Source organism: Tauraco erythrolophus, chromosome 6 (assembly GCF_009769465.1).
Source record: "Tauraco erythrolophus isolate bTauEry1 chromosome 6, bTauEry1.pri, whole genome shotgun sequence".
NCBI classification, from domain to species: domain Eukaryota; kingdom Metazoa; phylum Chordata; class Aves; order Musophagiformes; family Musophagidae; genus Tauraco; species Tauraco erythrolophus.
Window position 1 is genome coordinate 5,655,057 of NC_141470.1, and position 25,118 is coordinate 5,680,174.

General features: G+C 40.0%; 1 protein-coding gene across 1 annotated transcript; it reads left to right on the plus strand.

The window, feature by feature from the left end:
• On the plus strand, positions 1–25,118 carry BUB1B (BUB1 mitotic checkpoint serine/threonine kinase B). Its single transcript, XM_086613658.1, has 23 exons — positions 1–143; positions 2,175–2,234; positions 2,480–2,624; positions 3,520–3,716; positions 3,819–3,997; positions 4,112–4,305; positions 6,279–6,373; positions 9,055–9,281; positions 9,570–9,682; positions 11,182–11,279; positions 11,562–11,614; positions 12,078–12,188; positions 12,432–12,516; positions 12,889–12,991; positions 14,090–14,376; positions 15,312–15,502; positions 17,598–17,741; positions 17,915–18,027; positions 18,304–18,465; positions 19,179–19,321; positions 20,838–21,009; positions 21,371–21,477; positions 24,929–25,118. The coding sequence occupies exons 1-23, from the start codon at positions 1–3 to the stop codon at positions 25,116–25,118; spliced, it is 3,312 nt and encodes a 1,103-aa protein (XP_086469784.1).

Sequence of the window (25,118 nt, forward strand, 5' to 3'; positions counted from 1 at the left end):
ATGTCCCAGGACGGCAGCGATGAGTGGGAGCTGAGCAAGGAGAACGTGCAGCCCCTGCGGCAGGGCCGGGTCATGGCCACCTTGCAGGAAGCGCTGGCGCAGCAGGAGACCTCCACCCACACTGCTGTGCAGCTCAAGAAACAGTGAGCAATGTTTTGATGCCTTCTTTCCCTTTATCTTCCTGCCTCCTCGCCAGTTTTTCTGTGTCTTATTTAACTGTACTCATCTCATAGGCGTTAAAAAAGATTCTAAAAGAAGTTTAGCCACTGCTGCCTATGCTGCTGTCACACTCCAGCCATTTAGGACTAGTTGCTGTGGGTGCTGTACACTGTAAACTACTATTTTTAGGTTTGCAATGGAGCATTTAAACAGCAAACACTAGGGAGATTCAGATTCAGTTGTGCTTTTAAATGTACTCATTCAGAAAAATACATAAAGGTTACAAAGGGGAGAGTTTTTTTTGTCTTTCCTACGATAGTCTATTAAAGCGGAGTGTTTCTTAGGAGATAAACAATTGCTGCTATCGTGATATAGGCGATATACAGGTAAGGGTGTGGAGCATCTCCCTTCTGAGGAAAGGCTGAGGGAGCTGGGTCTCTAGCTTGGAGAAGAGGAGACTGAGGGGGGACCTCATTAATGTTTATAAATATGGAAAGGGTGACTGTCATGAGGATGGAGCCAGGCTCTTCTCAGTGGCATCCAATGACAGGACAAGGGGAAACGGATATAAGCTGGAACATAGGAGGTTCTGCTTAAACATGAGGAAGAACTTCTTCCCAGTAAGGGTAACAGAACACTGGAACAGGCTGCCCAGAGAGGTTGTGGAGTCTCCTTCTCTGGAGATGTTCAAAACCCACCTGGACGCGTTCTTGTGTGATCTGATCTAGGTGGTCCTGCTCCAGCAGAGGGATTGGACTAGATGATCCTTTGAGGTCCCTTCCAATCCCTGACATTCTGGGATTCTGTGATCTCTGTATGACTTCTCTGGATTGCAAAGACAGCTGAGTGGGCAAAGTCAGTTTGGGTTTGGTCTGTCTTGCATACAGTGTTCCACAGATATGACTGTATGACTTCAAGAGGCATCTTGTGTCCCAGACTTATTCAGTTATATTCCTCTTGTCTGATCCTCAAATTTGCATGCCCTGTGAAGGCCAAGCTGACTTTGTGAAGAGTCTGCATATTGTGCCTGTACTGCATTGTCAGTCTTGGAAGCTCTGCTGCTTGTCATGCTGAACCATTTGGGTGGTTTCATGTGAAGCCAAGAGGGTCTATGAACACCTGCCCAGTACTTACTGAACCTGTGCTTGTCACCTGGATCTGGATTTTTTTCATGGAAAGCCATGGAATTGGTATTGTACTGGGCTCTGCAAGAGCGTTTGTCTAGCTTTACTCGTTATGTTTGTGAGGTGTTACGGTTGAACAAAGCCTTTCAAGAGCAAGGGACTGCCTGGGGAGCTCTACAGGATCTGGACCTCATGATCTTAAAGGTCTTTTCCAACCTAGATGGTTCTACAAGTTAGAGCTATTGCTAAGCACAAACTAATGTTCTTTACTAACTCCAGCTGCAAGGTGGTTTTCTTTCTTGATGTGCTGCCTGAGGGTGAAGTCGTATTGTAGGGATGGGATGATGCATGGGAGTTAAGAATGAGACAAGATGATTGTCAGTGTGGCCACTTTGATGTGTCTTCACTATGGTCTCTGGTGCACTTCTGTAGTTGTCTGATCATCACGCTTTTCCGTTATCCTGCGTGTGCATTCCGACCTCCTTCTACACTTTAATTTTTGTGTGAAACGTCCCTTATTTAACTTCACAATATATCTGTCTGCTAATAACTCTTCATAACAGAACAAATGTTCTTTCAAGGGACACCATATAAGCTTTGGGGTAGTAGAAATTCTTCGGAGAATCTTTCAGAAAGATGCAAATCTGTTCTTGTTAAATGACAATACGTTTCCTAGCACTCATTCTGGAGAAGAGTGCAAAAGCTTATTTTTTTTGATTCTTCTGGTCTCAGTAAAAGCTCAAGTCTAAATATATGCTAACCTAGCCTTTTTTTTAAAAAAAAAAATAGACCTACAAAATGGTATGCGTGAGAGTGAAAGTCTTAGTTTAAAGAGTAGAAAACATCTTTACAGTTACACATATACTTATTGAGGGATAATTTTTTTTTTAGGGAGTTTGAATCAGAAATACGATTTTACTCTGGAGATGATCCATTGGATGTCTGGGACCGGTAAGTTTCCTTTTTATTTCAGAAGAAAGAATAGAAAGGTCAGATATCCTTGTAAAAGCTTGGAAAAAGATTCTAACTTGATAAGAAACTCATTGAAAGATAAGTTCTGTTACAGGTTTTTTGAATAATATGTTGTATTTCAATACTCTGCCTAATTTTTTTTTCTAAATCTCCTTACGTTGTACAGAAACAGAAGCATTGTATCTCGTTCAGAACTGACTTCCTTTGAATATCTCCATCTCTAGGTACATCAAGTGGACAGAGCAAACCTTCCCCCAAGGCGGAAAGGAGAGTAATCTCGCAGCAATATTGGAAAGGGCAGTGAAAGCACTCAATGAACAGCAGAGATACTACAAAGATCCTCGCTATCTTAATATCTGGCTGAAGTTTGTGAGTGTTTTGTGAATATGTCTTGGGTGCTGCTTTTTCTTGGTCCTTTGCATACAGTTAAGCTGGTTTGGGAAACAACGGAGTCAAAGAATGTGTTTTACAACTGGTGCAGTATTACAAGTATCTCTCTGCAAACGTGTTACCTACTCTTGAATTCCACTTCTAAATTCCACTAGGATTGCCAGACCTTTTTTTAGGATCATTCAGTTTGGACAGCTACAAACTCCCTAAGTTTTGTTTTGGAAAAGCTAGCTTGAATGAGTGGAGTTTGATATTTATTTAAGGAGAAAAGAAAGTGATTTAAAGATACATTTTAGGTATTATATCTGTCATACCAGTTATCTTAACTTCTCTTGTATGCACATCCTGTGTTTAAGCAGAACCGAGCTGAATGTGTTCTGGTCTTGCCCTGTCTCTCCATTGCCATGGTTTTTGTTGTTCTCATCTTCTTAAAGCAGCTTTTTTCCAGGTTTAGCTTCCTGAGCTGATTTACCAGTTCCAAAACTGATAAAAAAATGTTGTACTTTATCTAAAGCTAAAGTAACTATTCTCAGGAATACTAAAATGGCATAGTTCAATCATTGAATTATCTGAGATAAAAACAGTCGAAGAAATCACTGACTTCACACATGTGGGTTAGAATTAAGGGATTGGTAATAATATTGAAAAACGTATAGTGCAGTCAGAGGTTTTTTCATTATTCCTCTCCTGTTGAATTCCTCTCTTTTACCTCGTGTGCTGTGACAGGATACAATTGTATGTCCTGGCTTTACAGCTGCTCCTGTAAGACCTGTATTGAAATCCGTGAGGTCTTGCAGGAGGCATCAAAATGCAGACATCAGCTTGGAATCCTGCGTAGTCCAATGTGATTACTGAAGTACTTTGGTCGTTTCAGGGAGATTTTTGTAACGAGCCCTTGGATCTGTACAGTTACCTACGCAGCCAGGAAATTGGCACAACACTGGCACTACTGTACATCACGTGGGCAGAAGTACTTGAGGCTAGAGGAAGTTTTAAGAAAGCAGATCTGATATTCCAGGAAGGTCTTCAGCGCAAGGCTGAGCCTTTGGACAAACTCCAGTCCCATCACAGGTAAGCTGCTAGGTAAAGGGAAGAACTTCAGAGTGGTCTGTGTGCTTCAGTGGGTACCAGGTACAGCGAGGTCTATGCTGACTTCTCCAATGTTTTTCTCAGGCAGTTTCAGACCCGTGTTTCTCGGCAGACACTACTGGGGCTTGAGGAAACTCCTGATGAAACAGATACGGGTCTTCTGGCAACTGCAGAACCTCAGAGAAGCTCGTTGGCGGATCTAAAAGGCAGGGGGAAGAAAAAAGTGAGAGCCCCAATTAGTCGTGTAGGAGATGCACTGAAAGGTACATTCAGTTGCTGAAACCACATATTATTGGAAGAGTTACATGTTTTATTGTGGAATTTGCCCTTGAGTGGGATTGTTAAAGGTTACTTTGCATAAATCTCTTTGCTTATAGCCACGAACCAAACCAGAAGCTTCCAGACTCTACCTTCTCAGCAGCTTTCAAATAATCCAGGATTTGCTGTGTTTGATGAAAATTCAACTTCTGGACCTGAGATTCCTGTACTTGCACCACAGCCGTGGACAGCACCTCCAACTCCGAGGGCCAAGGAGAATGAACTAAGTGCAGGACCTTGGAACTCTGGCAGGGTAAGGAGTCTTAAACGGACTAGCAAAAAAGAGGAAGGTGTGCATAAGCTGACGGCTGCTTCTGATCCCTAAGACAAGGTCATATTCTTTCTCCCTTGCCTGGGGTTTGTGTCTGTTTGCAACTACGGATCTTCCAGGCTTCTCCCTAAAGAGTCTCTGCCTATGTGTAACCTGTTCGAGTTTAGCAAGCTGATCTTGCTAGAATAAGTTTAAAAAAAAAAAACTCTCAAGAGTTCTTTAATCAAGAAATTATGATTCTTGCTACCTAGAAAAATTGGTAGAGATGGCCTGCCAAACTCTTTGGAGGGCAGAAAGGAATGTAAGAGGGAAAATATTAGCCAAAGAAAGGGAGAGAAGCCAGGCATTAGCTAATTCTGTAAGGAAGAAGAGCAGGAGTTAAACTGATATCCTACAATATAACCTGAAGGAAGAACTTGTTGCCTATCATCTTATGAAAATAAGACATGTACAGCATTCTGCAAGTCTGTTTTGAAGTGCTTGTGAGGAAAACAGAAGAGTGGAGATCAAAGAATTGAGGAACTACTGTATCAATGGAATATTTATCCTGACAATGTAAGGGAGCTTGCCAGTAGATGAAAAAAGGATGACAGAAAGTAAGTTCCAATGGTTTAAACTAATGCTGGAGACATGAAAAGAAGGAGCTGTGTTACAGGTGTTTAAGCTGTTCTAGAGAAATGATCCAAGACATTGTCTGACAGAAGTTAATCCTATGAAATCAAGTTTCTTTCATAGGTCCTTAGATAACCCCTAGTGTTCCCCTGCTCTTTGTAGATTAGAGGGGAAGAATAGAAAGTAATCAGATAATAAAAATATTTTAGACATCTCAATATAGTAATTGTTATAAGTGAAGCTTAGAAACAAAAAGTAGGATGGGGGGAGGGAAGCAAATGGGCTGAAATTTATGGAAACTCCAGGAAGAATTACTGCCAGATACAAAGCAATTTGATTAAGTGAATAGAAAAGTTGACTAAATAACAGGTTTAATTTAGGTGAGAAGAATGAGGAGGAAGAATTATTAATGTAAAACTTCTTTTATCAGTTGCCTTGCTTTGGGTGCTTAACACATTCATTTTGGTCCTCAAAAGCTTCTGTGTTCTTCTAATGTCTGTCCTTAGAGTTCCCTCTATTCCCTCTTTCATGAAATTTGTTAGATTTAATTAAAAAAAACCCGCTGCTACTAACAGAAGAGTTGAGGATGTTTAATTCACCTTCACTGAATTGTTCTGGCTTGTATTTCAGTGGAAAAAAATGACCTTTCATGAACGCTTTGAGATATTAAAAGCTGCACAGAGGAAAAAGGCTTTTATTGTCAGTGTGAAGGTGGCTTATTAGAACAGTTTGAAAAACAGCAGAAAAGAGAATTCAGTTTGTGAAATATCCCCACCGTGTACTTTTCTGCTTAAGAGTCTAAGGGAATTTCAAGTAGGCAGATGAGTAGCATGTTGCCAGACTACATTCCCTCTGGCTTCTCTTAAATAATGGGAAGCGGTTAAGGGATTTTAGTGGTGTTGGAATGGCCTCTAAGAGGAAAACTGAGAAGTCTGGGGCTTCTTGGTAGACAGCAGAAGGAATTCTATCATAAAACTGGAGCAATCTTGACTGAAAAATGAGGACTATACCATTTCTGGAAGACAAACAAAAGGAGCAACTGGAATACCCAGCTTGACCAGAATTCCTTCAGAATAACAGAAACTAGGTACTGTTGACACGCAGGGCGAGTGTGTCTTGCTTTTTAGGTGCTACTACTCACCTTATGGTCTGTAACTGTTTATGTATCAGAATGGAATTAATCTTTTAAATTCATCTTGGAAAAGTCTTATCAGGTTTATTTTTTTAAATAGCAAAAACTACAAATGAGCCAAACAGTGGGAAAAGGAAGATTGAGAGTACAGAGGAATGTAGAGTCTAAAAATGAATCTTTAAGCTGTTAACATTGACTTTTCCTTCCGTAGCGTCCTCGCAGCAGTGCAAGCTCTGGTATAGAAATGCCCTGCCCTCTGCCCAGTTTCACCCCGTATGTGGAAGAGTCAGCTCAGCAACAAGTCATGTGAGTCTCCAGTTTGAAATGTGGATTGCATTTGAAATTATCAAAGCTGCTTTGTAAAGGTTCTGACTTGTTTTGCCAAGTAGCCAAGCCTCTAGGTCTACAACAATTGAAAAATCTGTCAGCCTGGAAGCTCTTTGTGCTTTAGCTTGATGGCAGAGGCTTCAGAAGGGGATGTGTAAGGACATGAGAAGTATTTGACTATGGCTGCTTGTTATGTGGGAGCCTATATCATATTTTTATATGCTAATTAGCTTAACAGCTTAACTCGGTGTGTTTAAACAGAATCATAGAATCATTTGGTTGGAAGAGACCCTCAGGATCGAGTCCAACTGTTCACCCTGCACCGTCAGGGTCCCTAAACCATGTTCCTCAACACCAAATCCACACGGTTTTTAAACACCTCCAGGGATGGGGACTCCACCGCCTCCCTGGGCAGCCTGTTCCAATACTTCACAACCCTCTCCGTAAAGAAATTTTTCCTGATATAACATAATTACCTCTCTCAGGATGCTGTTTGCTATGAAAGCAGCCCCAAATTGAGACAGGCTTCTTGCTATTTCCGTATCTTGGAAACTCTGTGCTCAATCTCTCTGGAGTTTTATTCTGAGACAAGCCATCAAAGTTTCCATGACAACAGTGTTGCTTAGGTCATGGAGAAGTACACTGTTTTGCCTGAAATTACCTTCCTGCTTATACAGAGCTCACTGAAGTGCTCATAAATCATAGAATCATAGAATGGTTTGGGTTGGAAGGGACCTCAAAGATCATCCAGTTCCAGCCCCCCTGCCATGGGCAGGGACACCCTCCACTACACCAGGTTGCCCAAAGCCCCATCCAACCTGGCCTTGAACACTTCCAGGGATGGGGCAGCCACAGCTTCTTTGGGCAACCTGTGCCAGTGCCTCCAGTGCCCCTGAGTGAAAAATTTCTTCATTACATCTAATCTAAATTTCCTCTCTTTCAGTTTAAATCCATTGCTCCTTGTCCTGTCACTACATGCCCTTGTAAAAAGCCCCTCTCCAGCTTTCCTGTAGGCCAGGAAATCCCAGGAGATGGGGTTGTTCTGTTTGATTGGAGCAGAGGAAAATGCAGAATTTTGCAAAGCTGCTTACCTTTCTTTTTCTGTGGCTAAAGATGGCTCTTCCTAAGAGAAGTGGAAAAGAATATTTGATATTACAGACAGCCTGCATGGCTTTGAACTGCATATCATCAAAGAATGCTGCGAGGTGGCAAACAGCATGGATTTTTCCTGTGGGTTTTGCATGTTGCATGTGGACTGCAGAGGAGCTCTGACCAAGGACAGTGAATTTCATTTAAGAATATGTAAAAAAAATTAAGTTTCTGTCTAAGCTATAAGACTGTTTCTTGCTCGTGAGAGGCAGTGACACCATGGAATTAGATCTTTTGACATGCTGGTCTCTCTCTGGTGAACACTTAATATTTACAGCAGGCAGCATCTCTATATCAGGGAAAAGGAAGGAGCGTGTGGGAACTGAACAAGATGCTAAATCACCTGTAAACAGCTTGAGCAGAGAGTCTGTATGTAGTTTTACACTATGTAGTTGAAAGTTTACAAGCAGATTTTTCTATTTTTTCTGCTTTTGAGTTAATTTCCTCATGATACAGTGGCTGAATCAAGCTCTGAAAGTGCCGAGCTGAAATTGTGTAAACGTGATACAAATCATGCCATCACTTTTCATCCAGAGATTTGGGCAGAAGGACCCTGTAGTGATCTTAGTAATAAACTTTAAAGCCCCCAACCATTAGGAGAACCTGTTTGCCTCAGAATCTCCTAGATGGTCTGAGGGTTGTGAGTCCATTCACCTGCAAAACAAATTGGATGTCTTGGAACGGTGCACTGTGTTTTCTTTAATCTGTGGTGGTTTTTGAACTGTTTACCCAGACCACAGTTGACACATTTCTCAAGGTCAGTTGTTCAGATCATCTTTTATTGAGGTACAGATAGTTGCTAAAGTCATCTGGCTTATTGGTATCTATAAAACCGTACAAATTCTGGTTTGTCTCTCCTGAAATTGGCATTTGCACTTCCAGAAAGTGCTTTCAAGCTAAGAACTTGACTGCTAGCAACTCCTTTAACTGTACAGTGTTGGGGGTTGATTTGTTTGTTTTGTAATGGGGCACTTAATTTTTGTCACTCAGCATGCAAAATGTTCTCCTTGACAAAACTCACCTCTTATTGCATCTTAAATATTCACTTTTTTCGTAATCTAAAATGCCAGACTCAATCTAGTCCAAGACTTTTCATTTTTAAGTCTCACTGATATTTTTTTTCCTCTCCCCAGATGAGCTCTGTTTTGTAGGATGATTAGGGACTTGTCACCTGTGTGGTCACATAGATCGATGGAGCTAAAACAAGCATAGATCCTGCTCCAGAATGCACAGCATTTCAGAGTATCATAAAAATTTTCATTGCTCTTGATTGGGCCTTGTTAACACTTTGTTTTGGGTTTTTTTTTGTTACACAATTCTGAGTTGGTGTGCTTGCCTTTTATGTGCGATCGTTCCATTTTTATTGTTTGTTTTTTCCTATCAGCAGAACAGAATGTCTTTAGGCTATTTTACAGCTTTATTCTGAAATGAGCTATTTTCTCTCCTATGCTAGCTTTTCTGTCTTACAGCGAAGTACATACAATCAAAGTAATAACTTCATGTTTTTTCAGGACTCCCTGCAAAATTGAACCGAGCATAAACCGTGTTTTAAGTGCTCGCAAACCTGAGAAAGAGGAGGATCCACTACAGCGAGTGCAGAATCATCAGCAGGATACTCAAGAAAAGAAAGAGGTGATGATGTACTGTAAAGATAAAGTTTATGCTGGAGTCGAAGAATTTTCTTTGGAAGAGATCCGAGCTGAAATCTACAGAAAGAAAGCAAAAAAGAAAGCCGAAGGTACGCTTCAAAATGAGATGACATTAGACTTTCTGAGATGGAATCATAAAATTATACTTACTTCTTACAGCATACAGCTGTCTGTTATTGCAGCTGCTTTATTTTTTCTGCTGGAATAGTTATTTAACTGCTGAGGTATAGAGAAAGTAACATATCTGACAGCTTTACACATGAGCCAAGAAACAGGAAAGAAAACCAGAGGTTTAAGCCCTTGTAAAAATAATTTAGGCTTTAGCCACAGATTGCATGTGAAATACACACTGTGCTTTAAAAGCTTTTGTTCCTTAGAGGAGATGCAGGCCATAGCACAGAAGAAAGAAGAATTACAAAGGAAAATTGAGGAACTGGAGGAGAAGTTAAAGAAGAAAAAAGATGACAAGCAGCAACAGCCATGTGAACAGGTATTGTCCTCATCTCACTGCTCTCTTACAAAGAGCTACTATTTTAAGTAAAAGTACCAAAGGAGGAACAACTATCTAATATATTTCTCCATGGCTAATGCTTTTAAAATGTTTTTTGAAAGGATGCTTCAGACTACTGTATACATACATCACCCAGTAAATGAATACTTGGAGAAATATTTCTTTTCTTCTCCCCCCCGACTTGTCCCCAAGCCATATCCTTTCACTATAGGAATGTAAATGAAAGACTTCAAGCTTTATATAAGTGTTACTTTACAAGTATTGTTATTTAACAATCAGACAAGATAACTTATGCTAAGGTATAAACTTCCAAATTTTTAAGTAAACATGCCGAATGCTGAAGGGTGAATTGTTCTTTCTTAAGCTCTCTTTTATACAGAGAAGTTGTAGTGCAAAAGAAGACAGGAGAAGCAGCTGGAACTAGGGAAAGAAGTGAAGGGTGGTGAAGAGGTGTGGGCTAACCCTGACAGGCAACTAGGCACACCACACACCTGCTTGTTCACTCCCCCTCAAGGAGGTTCCTTGGGAACACAAACACCATAATTCTGAACGTCCCTCTTCCTCCAGGTTTTATTGCTGAACATGTCATAGCATGGAAGATCCTTTTGGTCACTTTGGGTCAGCTAGCCAAGCTGTGTCCCCTCCCAGCTTATGCACACCTCCAGCCTTCCTGCTGGTGGGGCAGCATGAAGAACAGCAGACCCTGATGCTGTGTAAGCGCTGTTCAGCAGTAGCTAAAACACCAGTGTTGTCAACACTGTTTGGGTCAAAAATCCAAAACATTGCCCATACCAGCTACTATGGAGAAAATTAACTCTATCCCAGCAAAGACCAGTACACAAAGCCATATCTGATTTGTCTCCAAGTTTTAGAGACAGCAGTGTGCTCTGTTATGTGTTAGATTATATTTTTTCCCTTTCTCTGCAGACTGGTCTTGAGCAGACTATCTTTCAAGCAAGTATATTTTGTTCTGTTGTTGCTAGGTAGTATTTAAACTGCAGTTTTCTTATAGGTTGCAAATAACAAGTAAAAATTATTTTAAAGCTTTTCCCAACTTCATCAGTTGGGCTAGTAAAACATGTTTTGCTCACGCTCTCTCTCCCCTCCTCACTTGACTTCCCCATTTCCAGAACAGTGCCTTAGGAGTAAATATTTTAAATAATGAAATAGTGTTGTGAATTTGATGTAAGCTATGTAGCTGCTTACATATGTCTTTAATAGTTGCAGTGTAACTAAAATCTACTGTGAGAGTTAGATATGGTTGCAAAGAGTAAAATTATGCGTTTTAGCTACACTAAGCAATAAGAATGAACTTTTTTATGCAAGTAAGCTAAGTACAAATAAAAATGGCTAAAGACAATTATTAATCCATCAGGGTTCTAACAACCTACACGACAAGATTATCATAATATTCTTGAAACCTTGCAAGGCTTGTGATTCCATCACTGTAGAACCAAAATGTGGTTTTGTTTCTACAGCCAGCAGCCGTAACAGAAGCTTCGCCACCTTTGGGACTGCAAGGATTTACTTTTTCCAGTGCAACAGGAGTTGGGGAGAAACAGCCTCCGTTGCAAAGGTAATGCGGCATTTTCTTTGCCAGCAAGGAGAAAATCTGTGGGGATAATTAGTTATGAGTAACATGGATCACTAACAAATAGCCTGTTTCCACAGGCAGAATGGAATATACCCCTAGGCATCAACCTGTAACCAGGATCAGTATAATTTTTGTTTATTTGTCTGAAGGATCTTAACTTCTTACAAGTAGCATATGTCCCCTTGGCTTGCCTTTTTTACAAAGTTTACTTGTGTTTTGTGAAGATGCGTAAAATATAAGAAACAAGTTTGTACCTTTTTTCAGTGAATCCCAGGTCTCTGAAGATACTCAACTGCATAAACCATCTTGTTCTGAGGGTAAGTATTTAAACTTTTTACCATTAAGGAGAAGGCTGTGTGGAAGGGAACTGTTTTTTTTATATGAATAGTAAGGCTGCAACAAACTAAAACCAAATGTCTAGGTGGATTAGAAGAATGAAAATGAGAACATGCTGGTGTTCAATGCCTTTAACCTTATTCAGCAAGAGACTAAGCATCTGAGGTCTGAGAACTGTCATTATTTGAAAGGACTTTCAAGCAGAAGAGCTTTTCTCTTTTAATAGCTGAAGAGCTTTCTTCACGCTTTGGTATATGCAGTCTTACTAAAAATTTGTAAAGGAGTTTAACGCTAAGATTGATACTATCTTGAGTGCCTCTTTTTCGTCAGAGGACTTGGTAGAGGAATACAATCAGAAATTATGTATTCAGTTTTGTTGTTGGGAAGGGAGCACGCTGAAGAAATTTACTTTTGATCCGAATTGACTGCTGTTACTGTTGACAGAAGTAATCCAGTCTCTTGATGTCTGCCCAGATACACAAAGGGGAAACGTGTTTTTAGACTCTGAGGACGAACAGGAGGAACAGAGGGATGAGGCCAGCCTTCGAAAAAAAGGTACAAATTCTGAAGCATATTTTGAAAAGTGCAAGCTAGCTAACCTCATATGGTGGTAAAAGTGTGGTTCATTAACATGACAAAACCAAGCCTCTTTTTAATAGGTTTTTTAAATGTCGGTTCTGTAACTTCCTGCTAGGAGTGGTATTTTTAAGGCTGCGTATTGTATGTTTTAAGTAGCATTGGATACACTGTTGTGGAAAAACTGTTGATATAATAGAGCCTCTTGGTTCTTCTTTACAGATGTAGGTCTCCTTCCCCCACCAGATCCTGCTACGTTTTTCTCCATATTTGATGAATCCTCTACTTTGGCAAATCAGAATACAAGGTAGAATTATTCAAGACCTAGATTTCAGAGGGAGGGAAAACTGAAGTATCAAACCACTTTCTGTAGCAGCTGAAATACAGTACCACTTCTTGTAGGGATGTGGGGAGGGTTTTTTTTTGTTTATCCTTGTATTTTTCTTTCATTTCATTACTCTACTGGGGAAGTCCATGATGAGAAACACTCTCCTGTTGTTCCTCCTCAATCTAAACTATTTAAGATCCTATATAAGCTTTCTTCATCCTGGAGAGCTGTATATATTGCAGTTTACTGGTAGTTCTGTAATAGCAAGTGGTAGACTTAAACTCGAGAGGAATCTGTTGAAGATTGGAAGCTACCCTAATAAATATTTAATGAAATGTGACTTTGTCTTAGTTGTTCTGCAGATCATACACAGAAAAGTGCCCGGCGCCCTCTTGCTGTTCGTAAACCTTCCGATTCTCTAACTGCAAAGGAAAACATCCCACCAGAAGCCTGTGTAAGGAAACAACATCTGCCCATAGCAGATTTCCTGTCAAGGAGAAACCAACATAGAATGTCCTGCTGTTGAACTGAGTGAGATTGGCTGGACTGGCATGATATGAGATAAGCAAAGATTCTAAAATTCTGTCTGGTGTGGCAATACTTGAATTGGGTGATGTTAAGATTACACTGGAAGCTTCATGGGTTTATTAGGCTTTAAGGTGGCCAAATATGGAGATGGTTGTAAGGAGTCTTCCAAATTTTAAGCAGCTGATCAGTGTGAGTAATCCTGGCCACTAAAACTTTAAAAAATTTGTACAATGAAGAGTTGAACTCTTAACACTGCCTCCTGTTCATCCACTTTCTTGCCATGTATCCAAATGAGCATCTCAGCTCCTGTGTTCCTCACCTGAAGTACCTTACACTTGAGTCCCTTAAACCTTTGTCTCTTGTTTTCTAAGCTATGTGTCTCTGTGGCAGTTTTGCAGATGTTTGTAAAGCTTTCCACAGAGGTGGTATTTGCTGTCTCACCAAAGGACTTGTGCAGCATGCAGTAACTTTTAGATTGTTTGAGTGAGCAGATCTTATTTTGAGCTGAGAAGGGTTTTATGTACAGCTACAATATGAAGTGCTTATCAGGGTTAAGCATGGTAAGCATCATGCTGATTTTGGTTCTAGAGTCAGTCTGGATAACTGTGTAGTGCTGCTTTACGTGTTCCATGTGTCTTCAGTGCCCAACGTTGTAGTAAATACTTTAATAATGTGCTTATAACTGAACTGAAACACACTTGGGAGTGGTAGATACTAAGTAGCCTTTAACAGTTTGTGGCAGCTCTGCAGCATTCGAGAGGGTAACAAAGCTGCCCTTTCTAGTTGGGGAAAGAAATACGTATCTACATGACAGTCAAGTTCAATTACTCAACTTGAATGAGGAAAATATGTAGAGTACGTAAGGACTGAGTGTCAGATTCATGTTGGAAGGTGGTGGGGTGGAAGAAAGAGGAGAGAATGAGAAGGAGAGAAAGAGCTGAGAATGCTCAGCTTTTAAATACATTAAAAGAAAATTTGACATAAAATCTCCAGGCTTTTCACTGTCTCATCCTCCTTTTTTTAGGATGAGCTGAATGGAATCGAGCCTTTGACTGAAGATGCAATTGTGACTGGCTCCTACAAGAACAAAACTCTTTGTGCCAACCCAGAAGACACGTGTGACTTCGTTAGGGCTGCCCACCTGGCCTCAACACCCTTTCATGGGGTGGCAGCTCAGAGAGTCCCAGCTCCTGCTTTTTCACAGAGTGTCCTAAAGGAAGACTGTCCGGAAGCTAAGAGTGCACCTCTGAATCAGGAAACACCAGTTTGTGAAGGAGCCTACAGTGAAGCTCTTTGTGTGAATAAACTGAGGTAATTAACAGCGAAGCATCTGAAGCCCCTTTTCCTTTGGGCTTTTGCTTATTGTGGTTTTACTATTCTGTTGCTGAAGAAACAATTTTCTGAAGGGATCAGAAGATACTGAAGACAGCCATTTCTCTAGCTCGGGGTGCATTTTGCCTTGAGCAGATTTGAGACATAACAGAAAGCCCACTTGGCTTTTCCACGTCACTTCCATGGGACTTAACTCCATGCTTTTTCTACCAAATAACTTGCAAAGAAATTAATAAAGACATTCTGTCTTTGTAATCAGAGATTAAAAGTAGGATCATTTGTTCTTTTTATACTTGGATGCTTCTGTAGTTATTTTAGTATATAAAATGCATCTGGTGATTATGGCTTAGATTTCTTCTACAGAGGAGAACAGGTGGGAGAGAAGAAAAAAACCTGGCAAACAACCTCCAGTTTCTTATCATTGTAAAAAAAGCATCCGTGGTATGGGGTTTTCTTAATTTCGAGCTGAGTTTGATTTGCTAGTTGTTGGAGCGTAAACATGTATACCATGCTGAAGGTGTGTGTTTACTTGGCAAGTTTCCTGGGAAACCATGCTGATTATAATTAGGAAGGAAGAGGAAGAGTCATTTCCCACCCAACCCTCCACTGCTTTAAAAGCACTGTAGGTCTGAATTTTGGTAGCTAAGGGACGAATAGACATCCAGGTATTCTCTTGTAGCAGCCATATTTAATGGAAGAGAAGATAAATTTTATCTGTAGACTAAGATTCTGAGTAGAAGTCATTGAAGATAAAATGAAGCTCTGACATAACTATCAGTTTTCTACTAAGGATGGGAAAACTTTATGTTCAAGAAGTCTGGGAGCACACAGTATCTTGTCCTAGCTGCTAGGCTGGCATTGTCTAGACTCTGCTATCTTCTGAAAGTCTGAAGAGTTGATGACTTTATTTACAGCCCCATCATGGAAGCAAGCCTGGAAGATACTCGCTCGTCTGGTTCTTCTGTCTCCTCAGGATCTTCTCTTTCCTCTGTTACACAAATATCTACTATTAAATACCTGCATATCCCTGAGAAACTGGAACTTGCTCAGAGCTTGCCTGCTGAAACGGTTACTGATTCTGAAGTTATCAGTGAAAACATTACTGGTTAGTACTAAATTGAGTTTCACAACAAATAACTTGCAACTGACACTGAACTCTAGTGCTTTTTCTGTTCTTCCTATATTCTGCTCTCCTTTCTGTGTATTTCTCATTGCTTTGGCTTGTAACTACACTTGTGTCTCCCTTGTCAGAAGTAGTAGTGAAGTGTACAGCATAGCATGCTTGCCAGTGTCCAAAAGATGTAGATAGGAAGGTATTAAAGCAGGGAGCGTGTAGGAGTAATGAGGTCAAATTCTGAAACAAAAAATTCCGTGGATGGTAATGAGACTTCTAAGACAGCTTTGTTTTGTTTTGTCTTGACTTTTTTTCTTTCTGCAATCATACTGTGTGTTCTCCTGATGTGCCAATAAGTGCCACGTTGAAAAAGATGAATATGAATTTGAAATCTAGTGAAAGTTGCATAATTTTGGTTTTAAATTCGTGCTTTTAACTTTACTGTAAACTATTGTGCTGCTTCTCAGTATCCTTCTTTTTCCTATTGAAGGAAACCAATACTGATACTCAAACAGTTAACTACTTTTTTTTTCTTCTAGCCAAAGACCATTGTTTCTTTCTGTTATAAATCTTTATATTATGGTTAGAACAGGAATGGTCACAAACAGCCTTCAAAACCTGCCCTTTAGAATTAGGTTTGTGTTGAATGACAGTTTTCGAGGTGTTTAACCTGCTTTAGTTCCTTTGATTTCAGTTTATGGTATTTTAAATAGAATTGTGTACCTGAAAATTCTCAGCGTGTCTACTCTAGAGAAGAATATGTTATTGTGTATCTGCAGACTATTTGATGATGAAGCCTACTTGGGACCTGGAATGAAAATACAATTAGGAGAAAAGTGTTGACACTGAAATAGCTGAAACATTTTTGATACATCTCACACTAATATTTTATCATATGCACTAACCTTTAAGGCAAGATGAAGAATCTTTACAGGTTCTTTTCAGAAAAAGAAGGCGTTCGTTCAGCTGTTTTAATGGTCCTTTCTTAAACTGGTGATGATTCCTGTTGCTTTTTTCTTGTTTTCTGCACATCTCCCTTGAACAGCAGTTCTCAACCTGAGTGTAGTAATTTTACTGAGGACTCCTGAATGCTGCGTAGAGCAGAAAAATTACTTCAGATGTCTGTCAGTTTATTCCTGTCAAACATGCCAGTAAATTTCATAGGTCTGTGACAGTGAAAATGTTGGAACACCTATTTAGCCTTCAACCTACAATGTTTCTTGGATCTACTTTCATGGAATTACTTCCTGAGCAATATCGTACTGCAGTGCTTTTCACATAAATATGACTATAACAGTAGGTAATGATACTCTGATTCTCCCCTTTGTACTGTGAATGCTTAAAATGTTGTCACCCATTACTAGTCTTAGTCTTTAGGAGGGGAATTCAGCAGAAGCCATCTAGTTCTGTTGTGTTTTATTCTGCCTCATCATTTGAGATCAGCACTTTTCAGGCTACCTTGGTTTTGTATAGATGAGTTCATCCATTGAATGATTTTTCTCTCTGTCCTGTTGTGCAGGAAAATAAACCTAGATTTACATGTAATTATCTTATGTGTCTTTCAGGAGGTAAAACTAAATTCTTAATATTACAGTGAGAAGCAGAGTTGGAGTCCAATTCTGTTTTCATTTTCTTACGTAAAACCCCTGCTGTATTCGAAGGAGTGAATTTCCATAAAACCCTTCATTTAAAAATCACAAACCGATCGCTGAGTTGGACATAGATTTTAAAAAAGGACTGGTAATTTACAAAACAAGTTTGAATTCTGCTGTGCCTGCGCAGACGTACCTAATGTAATTCAGAGTTTTGTCTTGTGAAAGATGCATTTTACGTGATGCTACAATAGAATCATTGAGACCTCCTGATGAGATAATCTGTAAGGTAGTTTGAAAGATGAGTGTTACGTTCACAGAACAAAAAGCTATTGGAAAGAGATTAATTGACTTGCTGAAAGGTGATGCAGTAAATCCATATGCAGGTAGAAAGCTTCCAACATCCAGGTTACTTTTTCTTGGCAGGTATAATCAAGTCACACAGACTCAACACCTAATTCCAGTTCATCTGTTCCTATTCCTTGTCTTCCTAGGTGATGTAACTTGGCTTTTGTGGAGTGCTGAACAGCGTAAAAAGCTTTTAGATCCTCTGCCAGAATCCTTGACTGCTGCTCCAGATTTTCACTTGGAGACTGCTGCTCTGCCTGTCATGGAGTTGGAGAAAGACGTTGAGCTAGGTAAGCATGCCAGGCGCTCTACGGTGCAAGGGATCTATTTATGTTCTGATTGGTTTGAAATAAGCTTCATATTCACCTGCACTGGTTTTATGTGGTGTAGAGGGGGAATAACTGGAACAGCCTGGGTGTGTATATTTGCTGTGACAGCTCATGAATGTGAACTTTCGTAACAGGAAATGAGACTTACTGTATCAAATGGGAATACTGGACCAATGAAGAATACAAGATGGTTTTTGCCATTCCAGCTAACTTTCCCCAGTTGGATGCAAAGGGATTTGCAATAAAGGTAAAAGATATGATGGTTATTATGAGTGTGAAATGTTGAAATCTCCTCAGCTGATGTAAAGTGAATTGTAGTCAGTTTGGTCTTGACTTCTGAATTCTGTGCTCGAAGTTTGCTACTTCGAGTCCTCTAATTGTTGTCATAGATTAAAAGTTTGACTGTGGAAAATGTCTTCCTTGGTAAAGTGGGGAGGAAAAAAAGAAGATGAGAAGAATATGAAGATGAGCAATTTTCGCCTTTTTCCAAAACTAAATGTTGTTCTTATGTACCTTGTTGTAGGTGTATTCTCAGCCTGTGCCTTGGGATTTTTATATCACACTTCAGTTACAGGAGCGTTTGAATACTGATTTTGACCAAAGCTTCAGTGAGAATTGCAGCTGTTACTTGTACAAAGATGGGTGTGCCATCTTGCACAGGAATATAAATCGCTTCACGCTTGGGGTCAGTACAGATAACGTACGATTGTAGAAGACATTAACTTTTGCATAGGTGCCATTAGAGTTTTGTTTGTGGCTATGCTCATCCCTGAAGAGAGCTTCACGTGTTCAGTCCTGCAATCTAGATCCTCTGGTTTTTGTTCTATCTATATACAAATTAGGACTGTCTATTATAGCCTTAGGTAGAGCTGGCTTCTCATTCATAGATATGTGCTTCTCGGAGACAAACCTGAACCAATTTTTCACATTTTCTTTATTTGTGACCTGAGCCAAGAACCTCATGTTATTCCACAATAAGGTTTGCATCTAAAACTCTTGTTTAACTTGGCATCTTTCAATGAGTTCCAGTCTTTGTCTGCTCTAGCAAGGTCATAGTGTTTACTGTCTTGCTCAAGGGTTCACATTTGAAGTGAAGTCTTGTTAGTGCATTTTGATTGTTGCTTATAAATAAGATAAAAATTAAATAGTGATTTCAGTCCTCAGTTCAATTTCCTCCCCCTGATCTTTTGTCCACTTCTGAATAATAGTGTCTCTTAAGAGCTCATGGTTCTGTTAATTCTAGCTGGGCTGATCATGGGCAAAATCTGATTATATTGAACTGAGGGTAGGACTGTTATCTCTGTACAGATGAGTAGGGGGGAAAAAAGGTGAGCTATAAATATTTCACTTAATGTAGGGTTAATGGCATATAGATAAATGTTTATTCTCTGTTTTCAGGATATTATTCGTGGCTGTAAGTCCATCACGGAGGAAGTTATCCTACTGGTTGTTTATAATCTTCTGGGTGTGGTCGAGAAGCTCCACAAAGCAGAGATTGTCCATGGAGATCTGAGTCCAGAGGTGTTCTTTCTGGGAGACAGGTTTGTCTTTGCATGAATGTGGGAAGGTATCTAATACTCGGTTTCAGCTACAGCTCTTGTGCTTTTGTGGTTTCTCCTCTTTAGTTGGGTACTGATATTGCAGTCCATTATTTGTAGGCTACAGTGTATTCTGAAAATAGTGAAAACTTGTTTAGGAGTAAACCTTTCAGTTTATTGCTATAGAAATAGTGCACAATGATGTTGTAACACACGTTACTAAAAATGCTTTTGCCTGTGTTCTCAAGTTTCTCCTTTTACTAGTGTACTGGACAGCTAACTGGATGTTGGTAAATAACTTGCCTTTTGGTTTTACATATCTGAAAACCAGAAAATTAGAAGACAAAGGGCGAGTGGGACCGGAATATCCAGACACTCTTAAACAGATTGCTTGGCCTCCACCTCAGCCCAGCTTGTAACTTGATGCACAGATCTACTTTTCTTTAAGCTCTTTCCCATATTATGTTAACAAAGTCACATATCCCTTGAAATGTGATCTGGGCACTGAGTGTGGGAAGATGGTAACTTTGGAACGTCTAATGAGTCGAACGTAATTCCATTGGAAGAAATTCACTGAGGCTGCACTTAGCTATTTTGAACATATCAGTGAGGACTATGAACTTGGAAGTTTATTTTGAACCTACAGTCACCTAACATACACACCCTCAATAGACTTTATTTAGAATTTCTTTATAATTCTTTTATTTATAATTTACTTATAACTTATTTATACATTACATACAGGTACTACTGAAGTTGTAATATTTTTTTCACACACCCCAATGGATTGTCTTGCACATCCCTTAGGGCACACGCATCCTATTTTGGAAGCCACTGATCTAACAGTGGCTTGATAGACTTGGCTATCTCCTGCTGGATTTCTCTGTGGTGAATACAAACTAAACTAAAGTGCCAAAAAGTTAGGATAATGGTGGTTTGGGTTTTTTTGATTGCAAAAACTATTCTAGGACAAATGCACAGTATCAATTACAAAATATACTTGTAGAATACAAGTGTGCAAGAATAGTAGTGAGAAGTGTGTTCTGTTTATATTGTTGGCTTGGCAGTACACTGTCATCTCTACAGATACCCCTGACGGCCCTTTCTGTTTGTCCTCCCTAGTGTGTAGGCTAGGAAAGATTTATTAAAATATCATGAAGCTTAGTTCATTCTTCGATAAAGCATTCTGAGATCTTGAAGGAGAGGGAGAAGTGCTAAGCATTATGCTCTCTTCCCATTGCATCACTTATGTTTCAGATAACTGACAAATATCAAACCAGCATCATCCTTAACCTTTTAGTGTTTCCCATTGCTTACTCTGGAGATACCAGTATCATCTCTTAAGTGTGAGGCTGCCAGCTGGTTTCCCATCCAGGGGCAGTTCTTTCAGCAGTAGTTCTTAAGTTAGCCATCAGAGGGGAGCATTGACATAGCTAAGGCTCACCACTACGCTGTCAAATTTTCTTTTAAAAAAATTAAAATTGGATTGTCTTATGCTTCATTTGCTTCCTCTGCTCAGGATCTGTGACCCGTTTGCTAATGATGAGATGACAAGCGCTCTGAAGATAGTGGATTTCTCTCACAGTCTAGATATGAGATTGCAGTCTCGAGTAAGTTTGGCCAACAGCTTTCCAATATCTCAGACCCCTCATGGACAACAGCTTCTGGCAAAAAGGTCTCTTCCTTATCAGGTGAGTGTAGCAGGAAATCTTAGTTTCTGTGTTTACAAGTTCTCTGTTTTCTTAAGTTATATTTCGTGAACTCCACAGAAAGCTCTGATCAATAAATATGAAATAAAGAGAATTTTTCATCTGATTAAATCTTTGGCATTAAATGAAGGGACTAGCAGCATTTTTGACTGCTTGTGACTACTGTACTTATTTAGGAACCTACAATAAGCAGAATTTTACTTTTTGAAGTTTTCTTGCTGAGCAGATCTCTGGAAGATTCTGATGCAAAGACTAATTCAGATTAAATGTGTAAAAGCACCACTAGCAGAAATCTGTAGTGGATTGCAGAAATTGAATTTTCTGATGTTTGTTGTGATTGCAGGTAGACTTGGTGGGCATTGCAGATATAGTCCACTTGATGCTGTTTGGGGATCATGTCCAGGTCTATCAAGAGAATTCCATCTGGAAAATCAGCCAAAATGTATCAAAGTAAGTCCCTTTTCCAGAGGGGGCTGCTGGGAAAGAACAGATGACTTGTAAAGAAAGTGAAGGAAGTTACAATGGTACCATCTTCAAATCTTAGAACACTGAGCTTAGTGCTGTTGTTGCCAAAAGCCTTCATTCTGTGGGGACTGAACAAGCTGGTACCTTCAAAATTTCATTGTGTAGTAGCCTTAGTGCTGTGTAGGAGACAATTTTTGGGGGTTGGAAGGGACCTCAAAGAACGTCCAGTTCCAGCCAGTGTCAGCCTAACGCTCCAGTTCCAGCCAGTGTCAGCCTAACGCTCCAGTTCCAGCCAGTGTCAGCCTAACGCTCCAGTTCCAGCCAGTGTCAGCCTAACGCTCCAGTTCCAGCCAGTGTCAGCCTAACGCTCCAGTTCAGATGATTTTGCTTCTTCTGTCCTTTCAGACCAGACTGCTTTAGTCTCTTTTTACTTGATAGGCCAAGCTTGGAGAAGTTTTACAAGCGTGTGAGTAGTCAGGAAAAAAAAATTACAGAAGCATGTTGCTTTACAAGTGGAGATTATTTGGTTTTTCTGCCTTTTTCTAGACTCTGTGGAAGGGCTACTAAGACACTGATGCCAGGATTCTGTCTGTAACAGTTGCAGAAACAGTATACATGCACAAGAAGGAAAATAATTTATAATTATAATTTCAGGTGCATCAGCAAGCACCTTCTTTTTGGAAGCTGCTGTTTGTCCTCGGGTACTAATTTCTACTGCTGTCTTTTAGCCACGTGTTTTGGCTATCAGACTACTCCGCTTTCATCTATCCTTTGTTTGTTCTTGGGCTAAACACTTGTTCACTTTTAGTCACATCCCGCAGAATTTTCTGCGTTAGCGTTTTGTAGGGATTTTCCAGAGCGCTCCGCTCATGACAAAAATTCCTTGGCAGGTATCTGCACATTCAGGATCGTGGTGTATTAGTTACACTCGCCGTGTGGATATACTTCCATAACCATTGCTTTAAGAAATCCTACTACCAGTGTGGGAGTTGTCCAGTTCCCTAGCAACCTGCATTACTTATACCTCCTAGATTGTTGTATTCAACCTTTGAAAAAAAATCTCTTTATCTTAAACTGTGTAGAGGGGAAAAATGCTTTTTTTCTTTACTCAATATATATATATATCTATTTTTCTGTACTGTTTGAGACTGATACCAGTAGTTACGAGGCCTCTGCTGAGTACTCACTACAAATGCCATACTGTACCCTGTAGCTTTTGGTTTTTCTTCAGAGGATGAACTTACAGGACTAGGCTGTGAAGAACAAAATCACCAAGGGTGATTGTTCTCTGAGGAGATGAATATCAAAGATGTATAGGTTGGCAGTAAATAAATAGCTCGTGCTGCCTTTGTTTCAGAAATACTAAAAAAAAGAGGCAACTAAATCATTGATGGAGACTGGCTTTTGCTATCTGCTGACACATATTCTAACATTACATATCTTTGAGCTAAGTAAATCTGACTTGCTCTGAAAAATGGGACTCCTGTATATTAATTTCTATCCAAACATGATCTGGTTTAACAATACTCTGTTGAGGCAGAGGGACAGATTTCTGATAACTGTTGCCTTTTTTACTTTATTTACTTTTTTATTATTTAATCTCTTGTACAATTAAAATATTACATAAATTGAGCCTCTGCAGATGAAGGCACACAAGGCTTGAGTTGAGAAGGTAGGAACAGGGTGTTGGGGACCTGATCAGGATGTGGATATGAGAAAATTAGCAATAACTGTCTGGATAACTGGAGCAAGAGGAGCTGAGTAGCAGACACAGTGAGTCTGAGTTTGGACAGATAGGACTGGCAGTCTTGGGAATTTGGAGGGGGAGGGGTCAATTGAAAAGCAATTGCCTCATCCCTGGAAGTGTTCAAGGCCAGGTTGGATGAGGCTTTGGGCAACCTGGTGTAGTGGAGGGTGTCCCTGCCCATGGCAGGGGGGTTGGAACGAGATGGTCTTTGAGGTCCCTTCCAACCCAAACCATTCTATGAATTTCAGTCAAATTGAAATGAGTGACTGGCAGAGCCACTACTTTTACTACCAGTTCAACAGAATACCAAAAAAGCAGGGAATTGCAAGGCAAAGCACAAAATTGTTCTTCTAAGGCCAATGGTGCTCAGTAAAGCAGAACTCACTTCAAAGCTGACGGGGTGAATGCAAAGCACTGAAGTCAGGGTCATGGGAAGGACTTCTGGAAAGGTAAAATAGGAATTCTCATCAAGTGTTTTTTAACTCTTTGAGCATTGCTCTAAGGTTGACAACCTGTTTCTAAGGGGAGGAGGTTTTAGCATGTTACCATTATTAAAGAATGAATTTGGAGACTTTTTCGTTTTCAGAGATGGTTTTAGTTTTTTCTCTCTTCGTGATATGATTTTAGGAAACTTCATCTGTGCAGGCTTATGTGAGGCAGTATATAGAAGCTGTGTTAGAATTTTTAGGACTTCTTTTGTCACTCATAACTCCTTAGACATCCTTACCAACATGTAACTTCTGCTATGCCTCTTACTTGCCTAAGTCCATGAAGGAAATGGCCTCAAGTCTTGCTTTTTTTTTTTGTTAGGTTCTATATGACTTTGTTATTTTGGAAAATGTAAGAGTTACTAGTGTAATAGTACAGGTCAGATTCCTTCTGAGACTGTGGCTGCTGCTGGTTTGTGAGTCACTTACATAAAGCAGAGGCAGATAATTTGTCCAACAGCCAGTGTAACCCCTAGCTTCAGGGAGAAAAATGCTTCAATAGCCAGAAGCAGTGTGGTCTATGGACTTCAGTGCAAGACTGAAGAACAAAGGGTTAGCTCTGATATCAGTTTCCTGAGATTTTAATGAGTCAGTTAACCTTTTCATTCATGTTGTGTGCATATATCTGAGAGAGGGGATTTATTGCTATTAATTGTCTCTGAAATGTTCTCATATAGATAACTCTGGTAGAGGGAAGGAAGAAAGTAAAACTGGCTGTAAACAGCTCATTCTTTTGTATTTCTCTTGCAGCTTTCCTTTTAATATTGACCTGTGAGCTTAACTTGCAAATGGGGGAAATAAGATTTACCTCTACCCCTTAGTCTTGAAAGGAATCTGCCAACTTTGTTGGTTCCAAGAGTTCTCTGGATAACTCCTTTAATTCAAAAGTGCTGTGCCTCAATGAACGGCGATAGTGGTCAGGGACACTAGAAGAGGGAACTAAAAATAGTGGTTCTGATAGACCTGTGAAGCAACCTGGCTAGTTACCATCCAGAAGCCTACTGGAGAAGAAGAAAGAGGCTCCTGTGTATGAACTTAACAAAACACTTAGCATGGTTTCCTTTACATTTACTCACATGAATGGAATTATTACTTCAGACTTGGCTTTCCCAGGGCATTTAGTTCTGAATACAACTGGAAATCTTGACACTCATGTCGTGCATGCAGACTGTTTCACTGAGAACTGCTCTGTTTGTTTTAGGACTGTTGACAGTGATTTCTGGAGTAAACTTTTCGGGAGAATTCTGAATGCGGATGGTAAGTCCACAGTGCCTCTGCTGAGGGAGTTAAGAGAGGAGATGAGTGACATGTTTGACAGCTGTTTCCAAGAACGTCTTTGTGAATCCTTAGCTGCACTGGGAGAAACTTTCCTCTTGGAGAACTTCCTGTGA

What these genes read in the sequence shown, in the direction of transcription:
- BUB1B (XM_086613658.1), top strand. Translation starts at nt 1, where the DNA reads ATGTCCCAGGACGGCAGCGATGAGTGGGAGCTGAGCAAGGAGAACGTG. An exon ending in AAACTCCAGTCCCATCACAG is followed by an intron (nt 3,717 to 3,818) that starts GTAAGCTGCTAG and finishes TGTTTTTCTCAG; the next exon opens with GCAGTTTCAGACCCGTGTTT. An exon ending in AAAGGTCTCTTCCTTATCAG is followed by an intron (nt 21,010 to 21,370) that starts GTGAGTGTAGCA and finishes TTGTGATTGCAG; the next exon opens with GTAGACTTGGTGGGCATTGC.